The sequence below is a fragment of the Chelonoidis abingdonii genome, chromosome 7, assembly GCF_003597395.2.
Source record: "Chelonoidis abingdonii isolate Lonesome George chromosome 7, CheloAbing_2.0, whole genome shotgun sequence".
NCBI classification, from domain to species: Eukaryota; Metazoa; Chordata; order Testudines; family Testudinidae; genus Chelonoidis; species Chelonoidis abingdonii.
The window spans coordinates 30,193,961-30,209,736 of record NC_133775.1 but is presented as its reverse complement, the minus strand read 5'-3'; the positions used below and the strand labels follow the sequence as shown (position 1 = coordinate 30,209,736).

The following is a 15,776-nucleotide window of genomic DNA, read 5'->3' as shown; positions in this document are numbered from 1 at the left end:
CGGCGGGGCCCCGCGGCCGGCGTGCGCCATGGACCTGTCGGTGGGGTACGTGGCCAGGGGTCGGACGCTGCTGGCCAGGTGAGCGGGCGGCTGGGGGCTGCCTGGGAGCGTGGCGCTTCGGTGGCCACGGGTGGGCGGGGGATCAGGGTACCTGGCGCGAGCGAGGGAACCCCCCAGTTCTTCAGAGGGCTGGGGACCCGTAACCCCCATGGCTGTCACTGAGGGGCCCTCGCGGAGCCTCTCCGTCGCGCTTCCCGCTGAAGCTGCCTGACCTGACTTTTACATCAGTGAGAGATCAGAAATTAGGGCTTTAGAATCCCGCCTGTCCTCCACCAGTACCTGGGACTTGGGGAGCAAACCTGAGCAGCTGTTGTTATTTATCATAACACTGCTTTCCAGTGCATGGGCAGGAGAGTCCCTTACGGTGTCCTAAGCTTTGCTGTCCCCAACTGAGCACGATGCACCTAGTAAATCAAACCCAAAATAAGGAGAAACAAGACTTTAAATGGTCCTTAAAATTTGTGCAGCTTTTAGAACTAACGTATTGCTAGTAATAGGGATTAAGGGCATTTATTTTTTTAAAGTGGATTTTTTTGGGGGGTGGCGGTGGTGGTAGATATATTTTAATTGGCACTTTGAAGGAGTCAGCACTGGGCTTTTCTCTCACTTGCGCTAATACAAGGCAGGGGTAATTCTACTGAAGTCCGTGAAGTTGGAACCAGCATAAGAACTGTGTAAGAGAGATCAGAATCAAGCCCTCACTGTGCAGATGCCAAGGTTGCCCTGCAACTGGTTAGATGCTCTGACATTTCTCTGGGCAGCCCAACGCATTTAATATTTGCCAAAGTGATAGAAAGTTAGAGGCAATGCAAACGGCTTTTAATGGTCTCTAGGAATTGGATCTGAACAGCAGCAGGAACCACAACAACAAAAGCTTTCAGCCAATGTATTTTTAACCTTCCTGAAACAATTTATTGTTTCTACTAGAGCAGCTCTGCCCATTGGGTTTGTTTCCTTCTACGTCCTGCATCCATCCAGGCCCCCTCCCCATGCCCCTCACCCATGGCTGTATTGCTGCAGGATTCAGCTCAAAGCAGCTTCTTGTGTGGGACTGAGGAGAGGAGCCAGTGCGGTGTTAACACTTATTTGAGAGTTGGTGGAAACCACTGTTTTCTCTAACACCAGAGAACAGAGTTGTCTCTTTCAGTGTAATATTTTCAGTCATGAGATAGGTGGCCACCTCTGTTTAGGTTGCTAATACACAACCATGGAGACCTTTGGATCCAGTAATTTCTCATCCAGGAGGATGTTCATAGTAGTTCAGTTTGTTGACTATTTATAGTCAAATATACTGTGAGAGAGGATTAAAGCAAACTAATTAAAGACAATATATCTCAAAGCATTTCTGTTTTGTACTGCAGGCATTAAGATTGCAGTAATCTTAGGCCCCATCCTTCTTAGGATTTGTCACAGAATCTTTAAAACTTCCAGTTAACATAAAAAAAAAGTTAGAACATTCCTTATGTTCATGCAACACCATTACAAACCCTTTTACAATTGGGTCTAAAAAACAGGCTTGAATCCTGCCTAAGGTGGTCTCGGACTGCTATAAGTTGATGGTGAAACAGTTCTATCCACACTGACCTTGTCTACTCTGTAACATGGTCTGTTCAAACAGCACTGAGAAAAATTGAATTATTTGATACAATAATGACTATGACTGACTGAGCGGTCTTCATAGATCAGGGCAAATAGTGACTAGGTGCATTTAATCACAATTAGCTGACATTGAACCTGATTTACCCTTGGCTATGCTAACCTGTCAGTCATGGACACTTCACCTCTATGTGTGTCAATTTCTCTGGATAGCACTTTGAGATCTTGGAATGAAAAGTGCTGTATAAGAGCTAGGTGTCATCACTATTATTATGGTTAGCATTCTGTAAGTTTGTCTAAATTCTTCATAATTGTGTTTGAACATGATAAAATTTTGTAAAGTGAACAAATCCATTTGTGCTAGATTGGTGTCTGGTGGGGGGAGGGTGTATATGTTATTTAAAGTCATTAAGCACAGAACTTCTTATTATGGCAGTATTTAATAACAAGAGGACAGTCATGTTGATGCATAAGACTAGAAAAGAGGAGACATGCATTTTATTTCTGACTGACACAGAATTACCTGTGAGACTTTGGGCAAAATCTCTTTGTATCTAGATATAGTATAAGACCTTGATTTTTGGTTGCATTAAAATGCATGTTGCTCAAACGAGACCACCTTAGCAAGTGATTGAGCCCAGTCTATATATCTGAGCGGTCCCCATCATTATTTACTACTCTGTCAAGTTTTGTGCCATATACAGACTTCACCAGCAATGATTTAATGTTGTCTCCAAAATAATTGATAAAGATATTAGATAATATTGGGCCAAGAATAGAGATCCCTCTGGAACCCCACTAGAAGCACCCTCTTCACTGATATTTTCATAGTGCTATTTCTTTTCTAACAGTCGTCATGCAGGACTAAGTCAAATGCCTTACAGAAATCTGTTATGGCTACCTTTGTCAACCAAATTTGTGATCTTAAAAAAATTATGTAATTCTTTTTTAATTGTGTTCTGTATCTGTCTTTCCAATATTTTGCCTTTGTAATGTTCCCTTTTTAAATATTGGTATGAGTTCTCTGGAATTTCTTTGTTCCTTCAATACTTATTTAAAAAATTAACAGTTCAGCGAGCTCCTTGACCAATTCTTATAATTCTCTTGGATGCTAGTTATCCAGTATGAAAATTTAAAATATGCAGTTATAACAGCTGCTGCGTAACATCCTCTCTAGTAAGTATTTCACTAACACTGTAAAATATGAATACTGCATCCTGCTTCTTTCAGAATATAGAATAGAAATGTATATTGAATAGGTATGCCTTTTCATCATCATGATAGACAATTTTACCATCTTTATTTAGTATTGGACCAGTGCCATTGGTAGGATTTCACGTGTTCCTAGGTTTCATATATTTCAAAGACTTCCTTGTTATTTTCCTTAACCTTACAAACTAGCAGTTAGAAAATGTAGACAATTAATAAGGGAAGCTGATGGTATCAGTAAAATCTGTGGTGACTAGGGCTAAGGATTATTGGATGGAAAGCGCTATAAAAGAGTGAACGTGCTGCTGCTGCTGCTGTTGTTGTTGTTGTTGTTATTTATTTATCAACTTGATTTTTTTTTAGATAGATGAACATAAAACAAAACAAATGCCCAAAGGATGCAAACTGAAAAAACAATTTTTTGTTTTGCTAATTATGATATCGAAAAGCAATCTCTTTAAGTGTTTCTAGTAACTACACTAGATATATATTTTTTCAGGCAGAAATGTGTGTTTTCATGTTTATATCACTTCAACCACTTTTCTAACGTGGTTAAAACTAGCCCAGCTTGGTGCCTTGTTTTTCTTAGGGAAACTTTTTAAAATTAGTATTTCTTATTTCGCCCACCTCCACCCTCGATGTTTCTGAAGTTTTCTTAGCATCTTTGTAATTCTACTGGACTGAACTCCTCCCCCCTCCTTTTTTTAATTGAACCATAAAGTCAGTCACTATGTAATAAATCTGACCTTTGGACTTCAGTGATTAAAATCTGTTTTTACTTGCTTACCTGGGAGTGGTACTGTAGTGCTCTTCTAGATTTGAAAATTACTTCTGCACTCTTTCTGTTTGAGAAGAGGATTGGTTCTGCAAATCACATGAGTTTTGTAGGGGTATACTTCATGCAACATACAGTACGTTATAGAATTCAGAACTGTAAGTACACTATACATTGCATATAGACAAGATCAAAGAAGATCAGATATGAATGAATGCATGTTTGAAAACTTTAAATATGTATTTTCAAGTGTCAACCAAGACTGGGAAATTGCTATCCTAATATATAACTTTGGATATTGGAAATATTTTTCTGAAAGTCTGATGGAAGCAAGAGAACACGTTACTTTTTTGTACTTACAAAAAAAATTGCCTTTAATTAGAAAAAAATGTACAAGTTAAGTCCAGATCTTTAAGACTTGAACAGGAAGTCAGCACTTGCTGCATTTGAAATAAAGGTGAGGAAGTGTGGGAAGAGAAGGGAAAAGAAAAGTTTCTCATTTTTTCACTCTCCATCAGTTTCTACAAGTGAATTGAATGTGCTACTATGTATGACATCAAATATTGTGTACATCTTGTTCGTTTATACTTAAAACATGATGATTTGGTGTGTTTGGAGACATTTGTTTTTACAGTGAATTTAGTGCTTGTAAAAAGTGCCCAACTGATGGGCCCGTAAACTAAAAATATACTTATGCACAGGAAGTGAAAGTGCAGGTTTTCTCACGCTGCTTTGTCATTGTGCTTCAAAGCATAGATCTTTGGTCTGTGAGTATTTTTCTATAGAGGTTTAAAGGTTAAAGGAAGATTGTGGTTTATATAAACAAAATGCTTCAAAATGTTTAGATAGATATTTTTAAAAAAACCATTTGCTAATCTCTATAATGAATACAAAATCACTTTGTTGGGCGGAGGTATTTTGGAGAACAGTTGCTTAAATGCTGTGTTGAGATGTGCAGTTGGAATAGCATAGTATGATGAAAGAGGTTTGGTAACTACACTGTAATAGGAGAATGTCTCTTCAATTTTACTATTAAAAACTTCATTCCAGTTTGTACAGACCTCTAAGTCAAACAGAGATCTGTGAGATGAATCTGTTTATATATGTAAAGTGTCGTCTGCCAAGACATTCTGTGGGTTTCTAATTAACATATTATTTATGGCAGACGTATGATGGCTCAACCCGATTCAGATCTAGAAGAGGATGCTCTGAAGGAGGATTTGAAGTTTTACTTCATGAACCCATGTGAAAAATACAGAGCCAGACGTCAAATCCCATGGAAACTGGGTTTGCAGATTCTAAAGATAGTTATGGTTACCACACAGGTAAAAAAAAAAAAAAAAAAAAGTGGTCTTGCAAAAAATACCACATGTAGGTGGAGCAACAAATCAATGATGTCAAAGTTAGACTCAGGACTCACAGTTTACCACTCTGTTTTATTAGCACAGCGCTCTGCTAATAACACCCAGATAGTTTGTGTCTTGCATGGTGCTCACATTATCTTATTTATACAAATAAAAGGGAGAGCACTTAACAAGATAACAAAGGAAGCAGGATCTGATAAGTTTACCTGGGCTAGGCATGCATATTTTATTTCCTTACTAACTATTATCGATCTTCTGTTAATATTTCGCCATTAGCACCCTTGTTTATGCCTAATGTTTCTTTTCCTGGCACCTGTATTTGAACATTTCTTATTTCTGCTTAAAGGTACATACACATTTCTTTAATCCATTCTTATTTTTACAATATAATTCATTCTACTTTCACAATGGTCTTTGGAGTGTTGCTTCCCTTGGTTACTCTTTAACTATCTAAACTTCCTTCCTGGAAAAAAAATCCAAGATCAGAGGTGAGGAAAGAACGTTCTTAGAGGAGCAGGAGTGCATGTGGTGGGAGGAAGCAATAACATAAACTAAACTTAGGGTGACCAGACAGCAAGTGAAAAATTGGGACATGGGGTGGCGGGTAATAGGAGCCTAAATAAGAAAAAGCCACAAATATCGGGACTACCCCTATAAAATCGGGAGATCTGGTCACCCTAACTAAACTAAATGTTCTTTGGTCACCACCTTGGTGCTAACTGGAGCAATTTCAGTGAGGGGTTAAGAGTGAAATAGTAGGTCACATACTGCCAAAGACATTTGTTTCAAAACAATTTTTTCCCCCTAAATCAAGCACCTCATTGTGGATCCTATGGTTCTGAATGGTTTGGCTTCATTGACACTGCTGTGGCATGCTCTTTGTGCCTTCTGCTCTTCACTGTACATAACCCCTGCATCCCCCGAGGCCAATGTATTGGTATTGTCACCAGAGTGCCAATCCAGCAACTGCAAAGCCTGCATTATTAATGTAGCCAGCAACTTTGAATGTTTGGTTTGTATTTGCAAATGCTCTTCTGATTGGCAAGATCACATTGTTGACTAGGCAGTTAAAATCCTGAGCCATTCTCTTTCCCCAAGTGATTGATTACAGACAGTGCATTATTTTGGATACAGAGTCAAATCAGCAATTTGTTTTGATCTCTAAATGCAGGAATCTCAAGTGTGAGATTTAACAAAGTGGCATTAAATATATAGCTCTGAAATATGGTAACTCCTCACTTAACGTTCTCCTGCTTAATCTTGTTTCAAAGTTAGGTTGCTGCTCAGTTAGGGAACATGCTCATTTAAAGTTGTGCAGTGCTCCCTTTATAATGTTGTTTGGCTGCCTGCTCTGTCCACTGCTTGAAAGATTCTTTGGAAGAGCAGTGACTTTACAAGGGAGCTTAGCACAAGTTCCTCTTCTCCGCTTACCCTGTCTCCCTCCCAGTGCTTCCCAGGTGCTTGAGACTTTCTGAAAGGGAAGGGGGGGGGAGCTCAGAAATGCTGCGTCTTCACTCCCCCCCCCCCCAAAAAGACTTGCTGAGAGGGAGGGGAGGAGCAGAGATGCAGTACTTCCCCACTGCTGTCTCTTCCCCCCAGAAAGTCCTAAGCACGAAGTGCTGGGAGGGAGGGGGAGGAGAAGGGACGCACAGCATCTCTGCTTCTGCCCCTCCCTCTCAAAGTCCTAAATGCTGCCGAACAGCCAACACAGGGGCTTAATCATGAGAGAAATGAGGCAACACACAGCTTCAAAGCCCATCCTAACCCATCCCATACCCTTCACTACCACTCAAAGTCCATCCTAACCCACAAGCATTAGTGCCTGTGCTGGTGATTAAACTTCTAGATTGCCATGCTTATTGTCCCAGTCTCTCCTCTGCTTGGTCTCTGTGTTGGGCCCACTCTCCTGGGGCAGAAGAGATGCAGTGCTGATTTGCTTTCTGAGCCCACCGCCAGTTCAGGTACCTGGGCTTTTTTGGCACCTTTCAGCGGTGCAGTGAAGTGGCTGTCACTTCTGGTCCATGTTCAGCTGATTGGGTAGCCGGGGTGAGGAAACAAAAGAATCACTGAAGGGAAGTACATTGCTACTTAAAGGGGGCAGTCTTGCACACTTGTGGCAGGCATATGGGCAGGTCCTAATGAGCATCCTTGAGTTTTGGAATGAGACCAAGCTCCTTAGGGGTGACTTTGGTGTACTTTATGCTCATTCTTACAAGATTGTCCCTGTCAGTAGCTGTCTGACTCTGAGAAACCTCTGAATTTCAGTATGTTAAGCCTGTTAATTGGGTGGCTCCTTCCATATGGTAAAGTGAAGGCAATTTGTCCTTTCTCTGCTGGATTGCAGAAGTGACTTCTGTCCAAGTATCAGTATATTTTAGTGCAAAGTTATGTTAGAGCCCCTTAAGGTTTTCACATGCCCCCCAAATGAAGACTGACAGCCTTTTTTCCCCCCTTATAGTACTCAGGGGAAAGGCTTTAATTTACTGATATTAGAATCATAGCTAGAAATTGCCATGAATTCATTAATAGAACTTATGTTAACAGCTTTGCAATCCAAAGAGCATCTAAGTAGAACTCCTGCTAAGAATCTTGCAAACTTTTTGGCCAGAATTCGACACTTGTTCTAAAGGCTGTGTGGATATAACCAGACACTGATGACCTGGAATCCCCTGTTCTGGTCATCCTGGCTGCAACCTGCCATGTTACATAAATAGTTCATTGTGAATAGCATTGCTTTGTGTACTCGTTTAGCCTAGAGATAACTAGTTACCATCTAGGAGAGACAAGAAAGTACTCACTGGAGGAAAAAATAGATTTTATTTTTGTATTTACTGTTTGACAAGCTCTCTTTAAATTCAGATTTCATATACTGTTAATGCTAGGAACAAGAATAGGGCCTTGCTTACCTTTTAGTGGGGATTTCTTTGTACTCTCCCTCTCTTCCCCTGTTTGGTTGGTTTCTTGCAGATCTTGAAAAATTATACGTGGCCTAGCCAAAGAGCTAAACCTTCATCACCTTGTGATGAAAACTAGGGAGGAAGAGACAATGCTCTGGTGGGATCCTGGGTCCCTTTTACCCTTGCTGTGGGGTTTGGGGAGAGTGCTAGGATTCCTATCACTTGGGATCTTGAAACCACAGTATGTTGTTTGTTGTCAACTTGATTTACTGTAATTGTACTTTTAATCATCAAAGCTCTTCAAATTCAAAGTGATTTCTTAGATTTGAATGACTTATCTCCTACTCAGGGAGGGCATGAGGTGAATGAATTGCTTTTGCATTTTCCACACCAAACTCCTGGCGTTGCCTATTAAAATAGTTTAAAGCGCTTGCACTATGAATACAGTTACTGTGCATGTAGTTAAAAGAAGTGAAAATGCATCTCCTGGGCTGTACTCAATAAAGATTATGCACTAAGTGGCTAAGCTCCAAAATAAAGTAGTAGGAGTTTCAGTATTTCATGGCATGCATGTTAGTGAAGTAAACAGTATTTTTCATTCCCTTATTTTCAGCTTTCATCAGCTTATACAAAGTGGGATTTTGTTTTCCAGGTTTTGGCAAGAAACCCTTTACTATTTTTTTTGTAATTAATTAGGGCTGTCAATTAATCGCAATTAACTCATTAGCAGTATTTTTTTTGTTATAATTGAACTCAGCGTATATAATTTTTTTATTACAAATTATTGTTGCACTGTAAAAGTGATAACAGAAATAGTATTTTTCAGTTCACCTCATACAAGTACTGTAGTGCAGTCTCTTTGTCATGAAAGTGCAACTTACAAATATAGTTTTTTGTTACATAACTGCACTCAAAAACGAAACAGTGTAAAACTTCAGAGCCTACAAATCCACTCAGTCCTACTTCTTGTTCTGCCAATCCATAAGGCAAACAAGTCTGTTTACGTTTACAGGAGATAATTCCACCAGCTTCTTATTTACAATGTCAACAGAAAGTGAGAACAGGTATTTGCATGGCACTTTTGTAGCCGGCTTTGCAAGGTATTTACATGCCAGATAAACTAAACATTCGTATGCCCCTTCATGTGTCAGCCACCATTCCAGCAGACATGCTTCCATGCTGATGATGCTTGTTAAAAATTAGTGTGTTAATTAAATTTGTGACTGAACTGTATTGTATAATGAGAATTGTATATCCCCTGCTCTGTTTTACCTGCATTTTGCCATATATTTCATGTTATAGTAGTCTTGGATGATGACCCAGCACATGTTGTTCATTTTAAGAACACTTTCACTCAGATTTCACAAAACACAAATAAGGTACCAATGTGAGATTTCTAAAGATAGCTGCAGCACTTGACCCAAGGTTTAAAACCTGAAGTGCCTTCCAAAATCTGAGAGGGACAAGGTGTGGAGTATGCTTTCAGATGTCTTAAAAGAGCAACACTCCAAAGTGGAAAATACAGAACCCAAACCATCAAAAAAGAAAATCAACCTTCTGCTGGTGGCATCTGACTCAGATAATGAAAATGAACGCGTGTCAGTCTGCACTGCTTTGGATTGTTATCGAGCAGAACCTGTCATCAGCATGGACACACGTCCTCTGGAATTTTGGTTGAAGCATGAAGGGACATATGAATCTTTAGCGCATCCGGCAGATAAATATCTTGCAATGTTCCAATAGTGCCACGAGAGTGCCTGTTCTCATTTTCATGTGACATTGTAAACAAGAAGTGAGCAGCATTATCTCCTGCAAATGTAAATAAACTTATTTGTCTGAGCGATTGACAGAATAAGAAGTAGAAATGAGTAGACTTGCAGGCTTTAAAATTTTACATTATTTTGTTTTTGAATGAATGCAGGCTTTTTTTTTTAAAAGGAGTGGTACTGACACAATACAGAAACTTTTTACTTTGCAATTTGTGCTAATTATAACTTGAAGATGTTAATTGCTGTGTTACTATCGTTAGTATGTTAATGATGGAATTGTATTCTAACTTGAAGTTTTAATTTTTTTTAGCTTATTCTTTTTGGTTTGAGTAACCAGTTGGTGGTTTCCTTCAAAGAGGAGAACACTGTTGCCTTTAAGCATCTGTTTCTGAAAGGCTACTCAGGGGTTGATGAAGATGATTATAGTTGCAGTGTATACACACAGCAGGATGTTTATGACAGCATTTTTTTTGCTATTAATCAGGTAAGTGTTTTTTGTGTGTTTCTATGTATAATAAACAGCATGAGTACTGCTTAAAAGTCACAGCCAATAAGATGTGGCTCAGTTTCCATTTTCTGTTCTGGTTAGTTTGATTCAGATTGCAAATATCCTAACTGGTCATCTGATTAAAATAAACAGTCAAAGTTAAGTTTCACTCAGTGTTTATTTTCATGTGTATGCTTAATCTTCATTTTTTGACTATTAGTCACAACAGAAACAAGGAAGTTGTTCATATTAGATTATTAATTTCCAAACTTGCTGTGGCAGATTTAGGTTTGACTTTTAAGTAGAAATGGACCTGAATATAGATACATTCCAAAAATTCATGCTTACAGCTATAGTGAATCACAGCTTTGTAGCATGATTGCCAGAAGTCTCAACATGGGAATGTAGTACTTCCGGGAATAAAAGGACAGAGCCTTAAGTTTAGTATGGTATTTTAAAAGGAATTTGGATGATATGGTAAACAACTTAAATAATTGTTTAAAACATTTAAAATTAAAAAAAAAGGATAAAGTTCCAGCAAACAGTTTGTGTTAATATGCACATAAAATAGAAAATGATGGGAAAACAAAAGGTTATGCTTCTATAGAAAATAAGAAAATGGAAGTCCTTTCTTGTTTAAGAAGGAAAAAAAAATCACGAGGGCCAGGTCTCTTCTGTGGTCCAGTACAGTTTAAAAGTGTGGAGCTTTCAGTCACCCTTACTTGAGCCTGCCGAGTTTGAAGACCTATAGGCACTTGTCCAATTGAGGCTCAATTTAGAGCAGCTTTAGGGCTGCTCAGCATTTTGCAGACTCATAATAGTCCCCATGGAGCCAATATAGCAGTCAGGAATTGGTGGAAAGCAAAGGCCATACCCCTTCTCCTTTGGCCATGCCCCCACTTCAAGGCTCTTTGCCTCCTGGCAACCCCCAAAACAATGGGAAATCCTCAGCAGAGCAAATCCACTGTTTCTGCTCAAATAGGCAGAATGAGGCAGTGGATCTGGTTTGTGTTGTGTAAAATGGTGACTGATTTTTACATGTCTCTTCTCAGTTCTTCAGAATTTTCTTAAATTGTGTTGCTGTTTTACTTTTATTCTGTTGTTTATTTGCTTTTTCTCTCTCCTTCTTGGTTTACTACTTCCTTCCTTTCTTCCTTCTTTTGTAGACACTAAGGCTGATTTGAAGCCCCAGCTAGAAGACTAGTGAAAGGATAGATTTATTTCATCGAGCAGGAGTCAAGTATGCGATACAGGCATCAGATATAAAGGTCTCTTTGTATGACGTCTATATTCTATAAATGTCTACATTTATAGAGGAGGGTTTTTTTTCCAGTCACTGTAGCTTAGGTTTGTTTAGGGCTTTGCAGGTTTTCAGACTTTAACGCCTTTGGTTGAGTGACTTCAACTTGTTTGGCACATATATATGGCTGGGATTATCAAAACAGAGGCCAGTGATTGTGTGTGCCCAAACTGAAACTTTGAAAGAACTTGGCTTGGCTTTTTTTTTTTCCTTCCCAGAGGTTGTCTTCTGCACTTCCTGAAAATCAGGCCCCTTGTAGGTGTCTCAATTTTGGCACCTAAAATCACTAGCTTCTTCTTGAAAACCTTGGCCATGTGTATCCAGTAACTCCCAGGCAACAGCATGCAGCTTTCCTATAGTTGAAAAGTAATAATTAAGTCTTGCATGATTGTGGAGGAATAAATGTGTAATGGACAATCCCCATGATATCTGAATGTTTTTTGCAATGAAATTAACTACTAGATCATTTGTTCTTTCCACATTTCTGAGAATAAGTATTAGAACATACCCTCTCTGCTGATTTTCTTACATTTTCTGTCTAATATGGATATTTTTATTATAGGGAAATTATGTCAAAAAGATGTTCTGTTATCAAATGTAACAAGTGTAGTTTCATGGAGCACCAAGATGATATGTTTGCCTTCAAAGCAACACAGGGTTCTGCAGACTGCTCATTCTCAACATGCTGGAAATTTTTTTTTTTTTTAAGGGACCTTGCTTTAACTTCTGGTTCTAGTGATCCAGTCTGTAGGTGATGAATTCATGGATAACCATGCTGGGTAATTCATGCATAAGGAGGATAGCTAACTGGTGTGTGTCTGTAAACCACTGATGGTACACTGATGTATCCAGGTACAGTGAGGAGTTCAGAGGATCCCTAATTTTCAATACCATCTTGACAATTGGAGGACTGATTTCTTCGATTGATGGAGACATAATTGTGTTGATTAATTTCTCATATTTTTCTCTTCCACTAACTTGGTTTTGTTACCTAGACTTACCTTCATTCATTGTCTTTTAATCCAGGCATTGTTCTCACATGGGTACTGAGACTGATGGCAAATGGTACTGTCTGCATTTGACATAAAGAATATGTGGAGCTGAGTATGTTGGCATGTTGCTGGGTTTGAATCCATGATCTCTTCTGGTGGCTTTAGTGGACATTGAATAGCAGGATGGAAAGAGCCTTGTGGAACACATTTAAAGGAGAGCTCTGCATGTAAATATGCAGTTGTCCATAACCATTTGAGGACTGATTTTATGCTGCAACTGACACTTACTAGACCTTCCAAGTGTTCCATGATAACCTGTGTGGAATGTTGTCCATAGGAAGTAGGAGACTTGGAGACTCTGATACTAATTGTTCTAACACCAGGTTGGGGTGTGTCTGGGGTGTTGTCAAAAATAAGCTGATATCTAAGGGTATATCTACACTGGCAGAGTTGCAGCGCTGCTCAGAGATTGCTGAAGGGAAACCACTGTTATGTGTTCACACTGTCAGGTGCCTGCACAATAGTGTGTTCACACTTGCAGCGCTATTCGGAGTGGTGCATTCTGGGAAGCTATCCCACAGAGCATCTCTTCCCACAACTCTTAGCGGCAGAAGAGGAAGACCGAGGAGGTCGCAGGGCATCTTGGGTCCTGTCCCAATGCTCTGTGATGCATTGCTTCGCATCCCAGCAATCCCTGTGCTTCTGTCCACATGTGGTGCCATCTTTCAACAGTTTGTGTACTGTGCGCTCTGCCTCTTCGATCTGCAGGAATGGATCCCGAACTGTTGACTAGTATGCTGCTTGCTCTAACCAACACGTCACAAGTGGCAGTGGAGTTGTACCTTAAATTACAAAGATAAGAGGGGTGCGACATTGATCTCACCACGTGTACTAGCTACGACACAAGATTGATTGATTGATTTGGCATTCATGGAGGTGCTGACCACAGTGGAACGCCCCTTTTGGGCTAGGGAACAAGCAGAGTGGTGGGATCACACAGTCCTGCAAACCTGGGATGACATGCAGTGGCTGCAGAACTTTCGGATGAGGAAAGCCACATTCATGGGACTGTATGACAAGCTTACCCCAGCCCTGCGGCGCAAGGACATGAGAATGAGAGCTGCCCTGCCGGTGGAGAGCGCGTGGCTATTGCAGTCTGGAAGCTGGCTACTCCAGACTGCTACCGATTGGTCGCTAACCTGTTCAGAGTGGGAAAGGCTACCGTTGGACTCCTGTTGATTGGAAGTATACAAGGCCATTAATCGCATCCTGCTCTGAAAGACCATAACTCTGGGCAACGTGCATGACATTGTGGATGGCTTTGCACAAATGGGCTTCCCTAACTAGAGAGGGGCGATAGATGGCATGTATATTCCAATTCTGGCACCAGACCATCTAACCACCGAGTACATTAATTGGAAGGAGTATTTCTCAGTGGTTCTCCTGGTGCTTGTGGATCACTGTGGGTGTTTCACGGACATCAACGCAGGCTGATCCGGAAAGGTGCATGATGCACGCATCTTTCGGAACACTGGCCTGTTCAGGAAGCTGCAAAAAGAGACTTTCTTCCTGGACCAAAAGATTGTAGAGGAAGTCAAAGTGCCCATTGTGATCCTGGGAGACCCCACCTACCCCTTAATTACATGGCTTATGAAGCCGTACACAGAGCAACTTGACAGCAGCAAGGAGTGGTTCAACAGGCTAAGCAAGTGCAGAATGACTGAGTGTGCTTTTGGCTGTTTAAAGGCCCACTGGTGCTGCATCTATGGGAAGCTAGACTTGGCCGATGACAATATTCCAGTGCTTGTAGCCACATGCTGTATGCTGTAATATTTGTGAAGGGAAGGGTGAAAGCTTCACTCAGGGCTGGACTGCTGAAACTCAGCGCTTGGAGGCTGAGTTTGAACAGCCAGAGACCAGGGCTATTAGAGGAGTGCAGCGTGGGGCATAAGGATCAGGGATGCCCTGAGGCAGCAATTTGAAGTTGAAGGCCGCTAATATTTGTTGCTATGCTCGGGAGTGCAGTACTGTAATGCTAGGAGGTGATTGTGATTGGGGCAGACGATGCAATATATTAAGCTTTAACATAACTGTTGTTTTGCGGGACTCTGTTTTGCCTTCAATTAATAGTTTGAAAGCCATCTTTATTCTAACACAACATTTTTATTAAAAAACAACAGGAGGAGAGAGTCAAACAAAAAACACATCAGCACTGAGGGAGATGGGGGTAGGGGGAAGGGAAGGTCCCAGGAGGAGGAGGGGTCCTGGGACAGCTAAAGATTTGTGTATGTCCAGGGATCATATCCAGCCTTCTCCGTCGGAGTACAATGCAGCGGGTACTGTACTTCAGCAGGGCCAAACTGCAGAAGGATGGGTGTTGAGTGCAGTGGGTACTGTGAGTCCGCAGTGCTGGACTGTGACAGGGGAGGAGTGGAAAGCTGTGGGTGCAGACTGGAGCCAAGAAGTTGTTAAGGGGGGGGGGGGTGTCTCGGGGAAGCATGGGAAAGAGCTGCTGCAGGGGAAGGTGGGCGTGGAACTGCTTGGTTTGCAGGACTAGTATTGCCTGGAGCCCATCTGCTTGTCACACCATAACGTTTAAGAGCTGCTCCATGGCTTCATTCTGGCATGCCACATTGTCCTTTCGGTCCTTCTTCTCCCTGTCCCGCTACTCCTTCGGTTCTTCTTTTTCAGCTGTGGAGTGCATCATAACGTCACACAAAAAGTCCTCCTTAGTTCTTTTGTAGACGCTTTCTAATTCTGCGCAACCATTCAGCTGGCGATAACAAAGAGGAAGGCTGTGCTCCGAAAGTCATCTCCTTGAAGTTTAAAGGCAACGTTTTACAGAAGCAATATTGTTTTGCAACATACAGAACAGTGATTTAAAACACAGCCAGTATTCACATACCTATCACTAGCTGGCTGACCCCATGCAAGCACACATGAGCCACAAGACTCCCGGAATGGTGAGTAACTGCAGGGGCAGGGGAAATCAGTGTTCCAGGACACATGGCTCTTGGGGACAGCCAGCAGTGCAAGGGGGGGGCCTGATAATCATTCCTGTCCCCACATTTTGAAAAGAATGTGATCATTATGGAAGATATCTCACTGCTGAGGGTGAGCAGGAAATTGAGGGAGGGTCTTCTCCAAGACTGTGGCTTCCACCCTGGCCATTATGCAGCTCGCCTGTGTGCTGCAATGGTTCTTGTCCACCCTCCCCCCACCCCCCCAGTGATGGCACAGTGGCATGGGAAAGTCACAGTGGCATGGGAAGAAAACAAAGCAGCTCTGCCAAAAAACCTGCAGCAGCAGATTGCCCCGTATCTCCAT

General features: G+C 41.2%; 1 protein-coding gene across 1 annotated transcript in view; it reads left to right on the top strand.

Annotated features, from left to right (window-relative positions):
* The window catches only part of MCOLN2 (mucolipin TRP cation channel 2), a 38,971-nt gene that overhangs the window by 81 nt on the left and 23,114 nt on the right, over nt 1–15,776 (top strand). Inside the window, exons 1-3 of the mRNA XM_032798857.2 lie at nt 1–78; nt 4,806–4,965; nt 9,981–10,154. The exon at nt 1–78 is cut by the window's left edge and continues 81 nt beyond it. Of these exons, the coding sequence (XP_032654748.1) occupies nt 29–78; nt 4,806–4,965; nt 9,981–10,154 (384 nt within the window). The 5' untranslated portion in view covers nt 1–28. The remainder of the gene's footprint in view (nt 79–4,805; nt 4,966–9,980; nt 10,155–15,776) is intronic.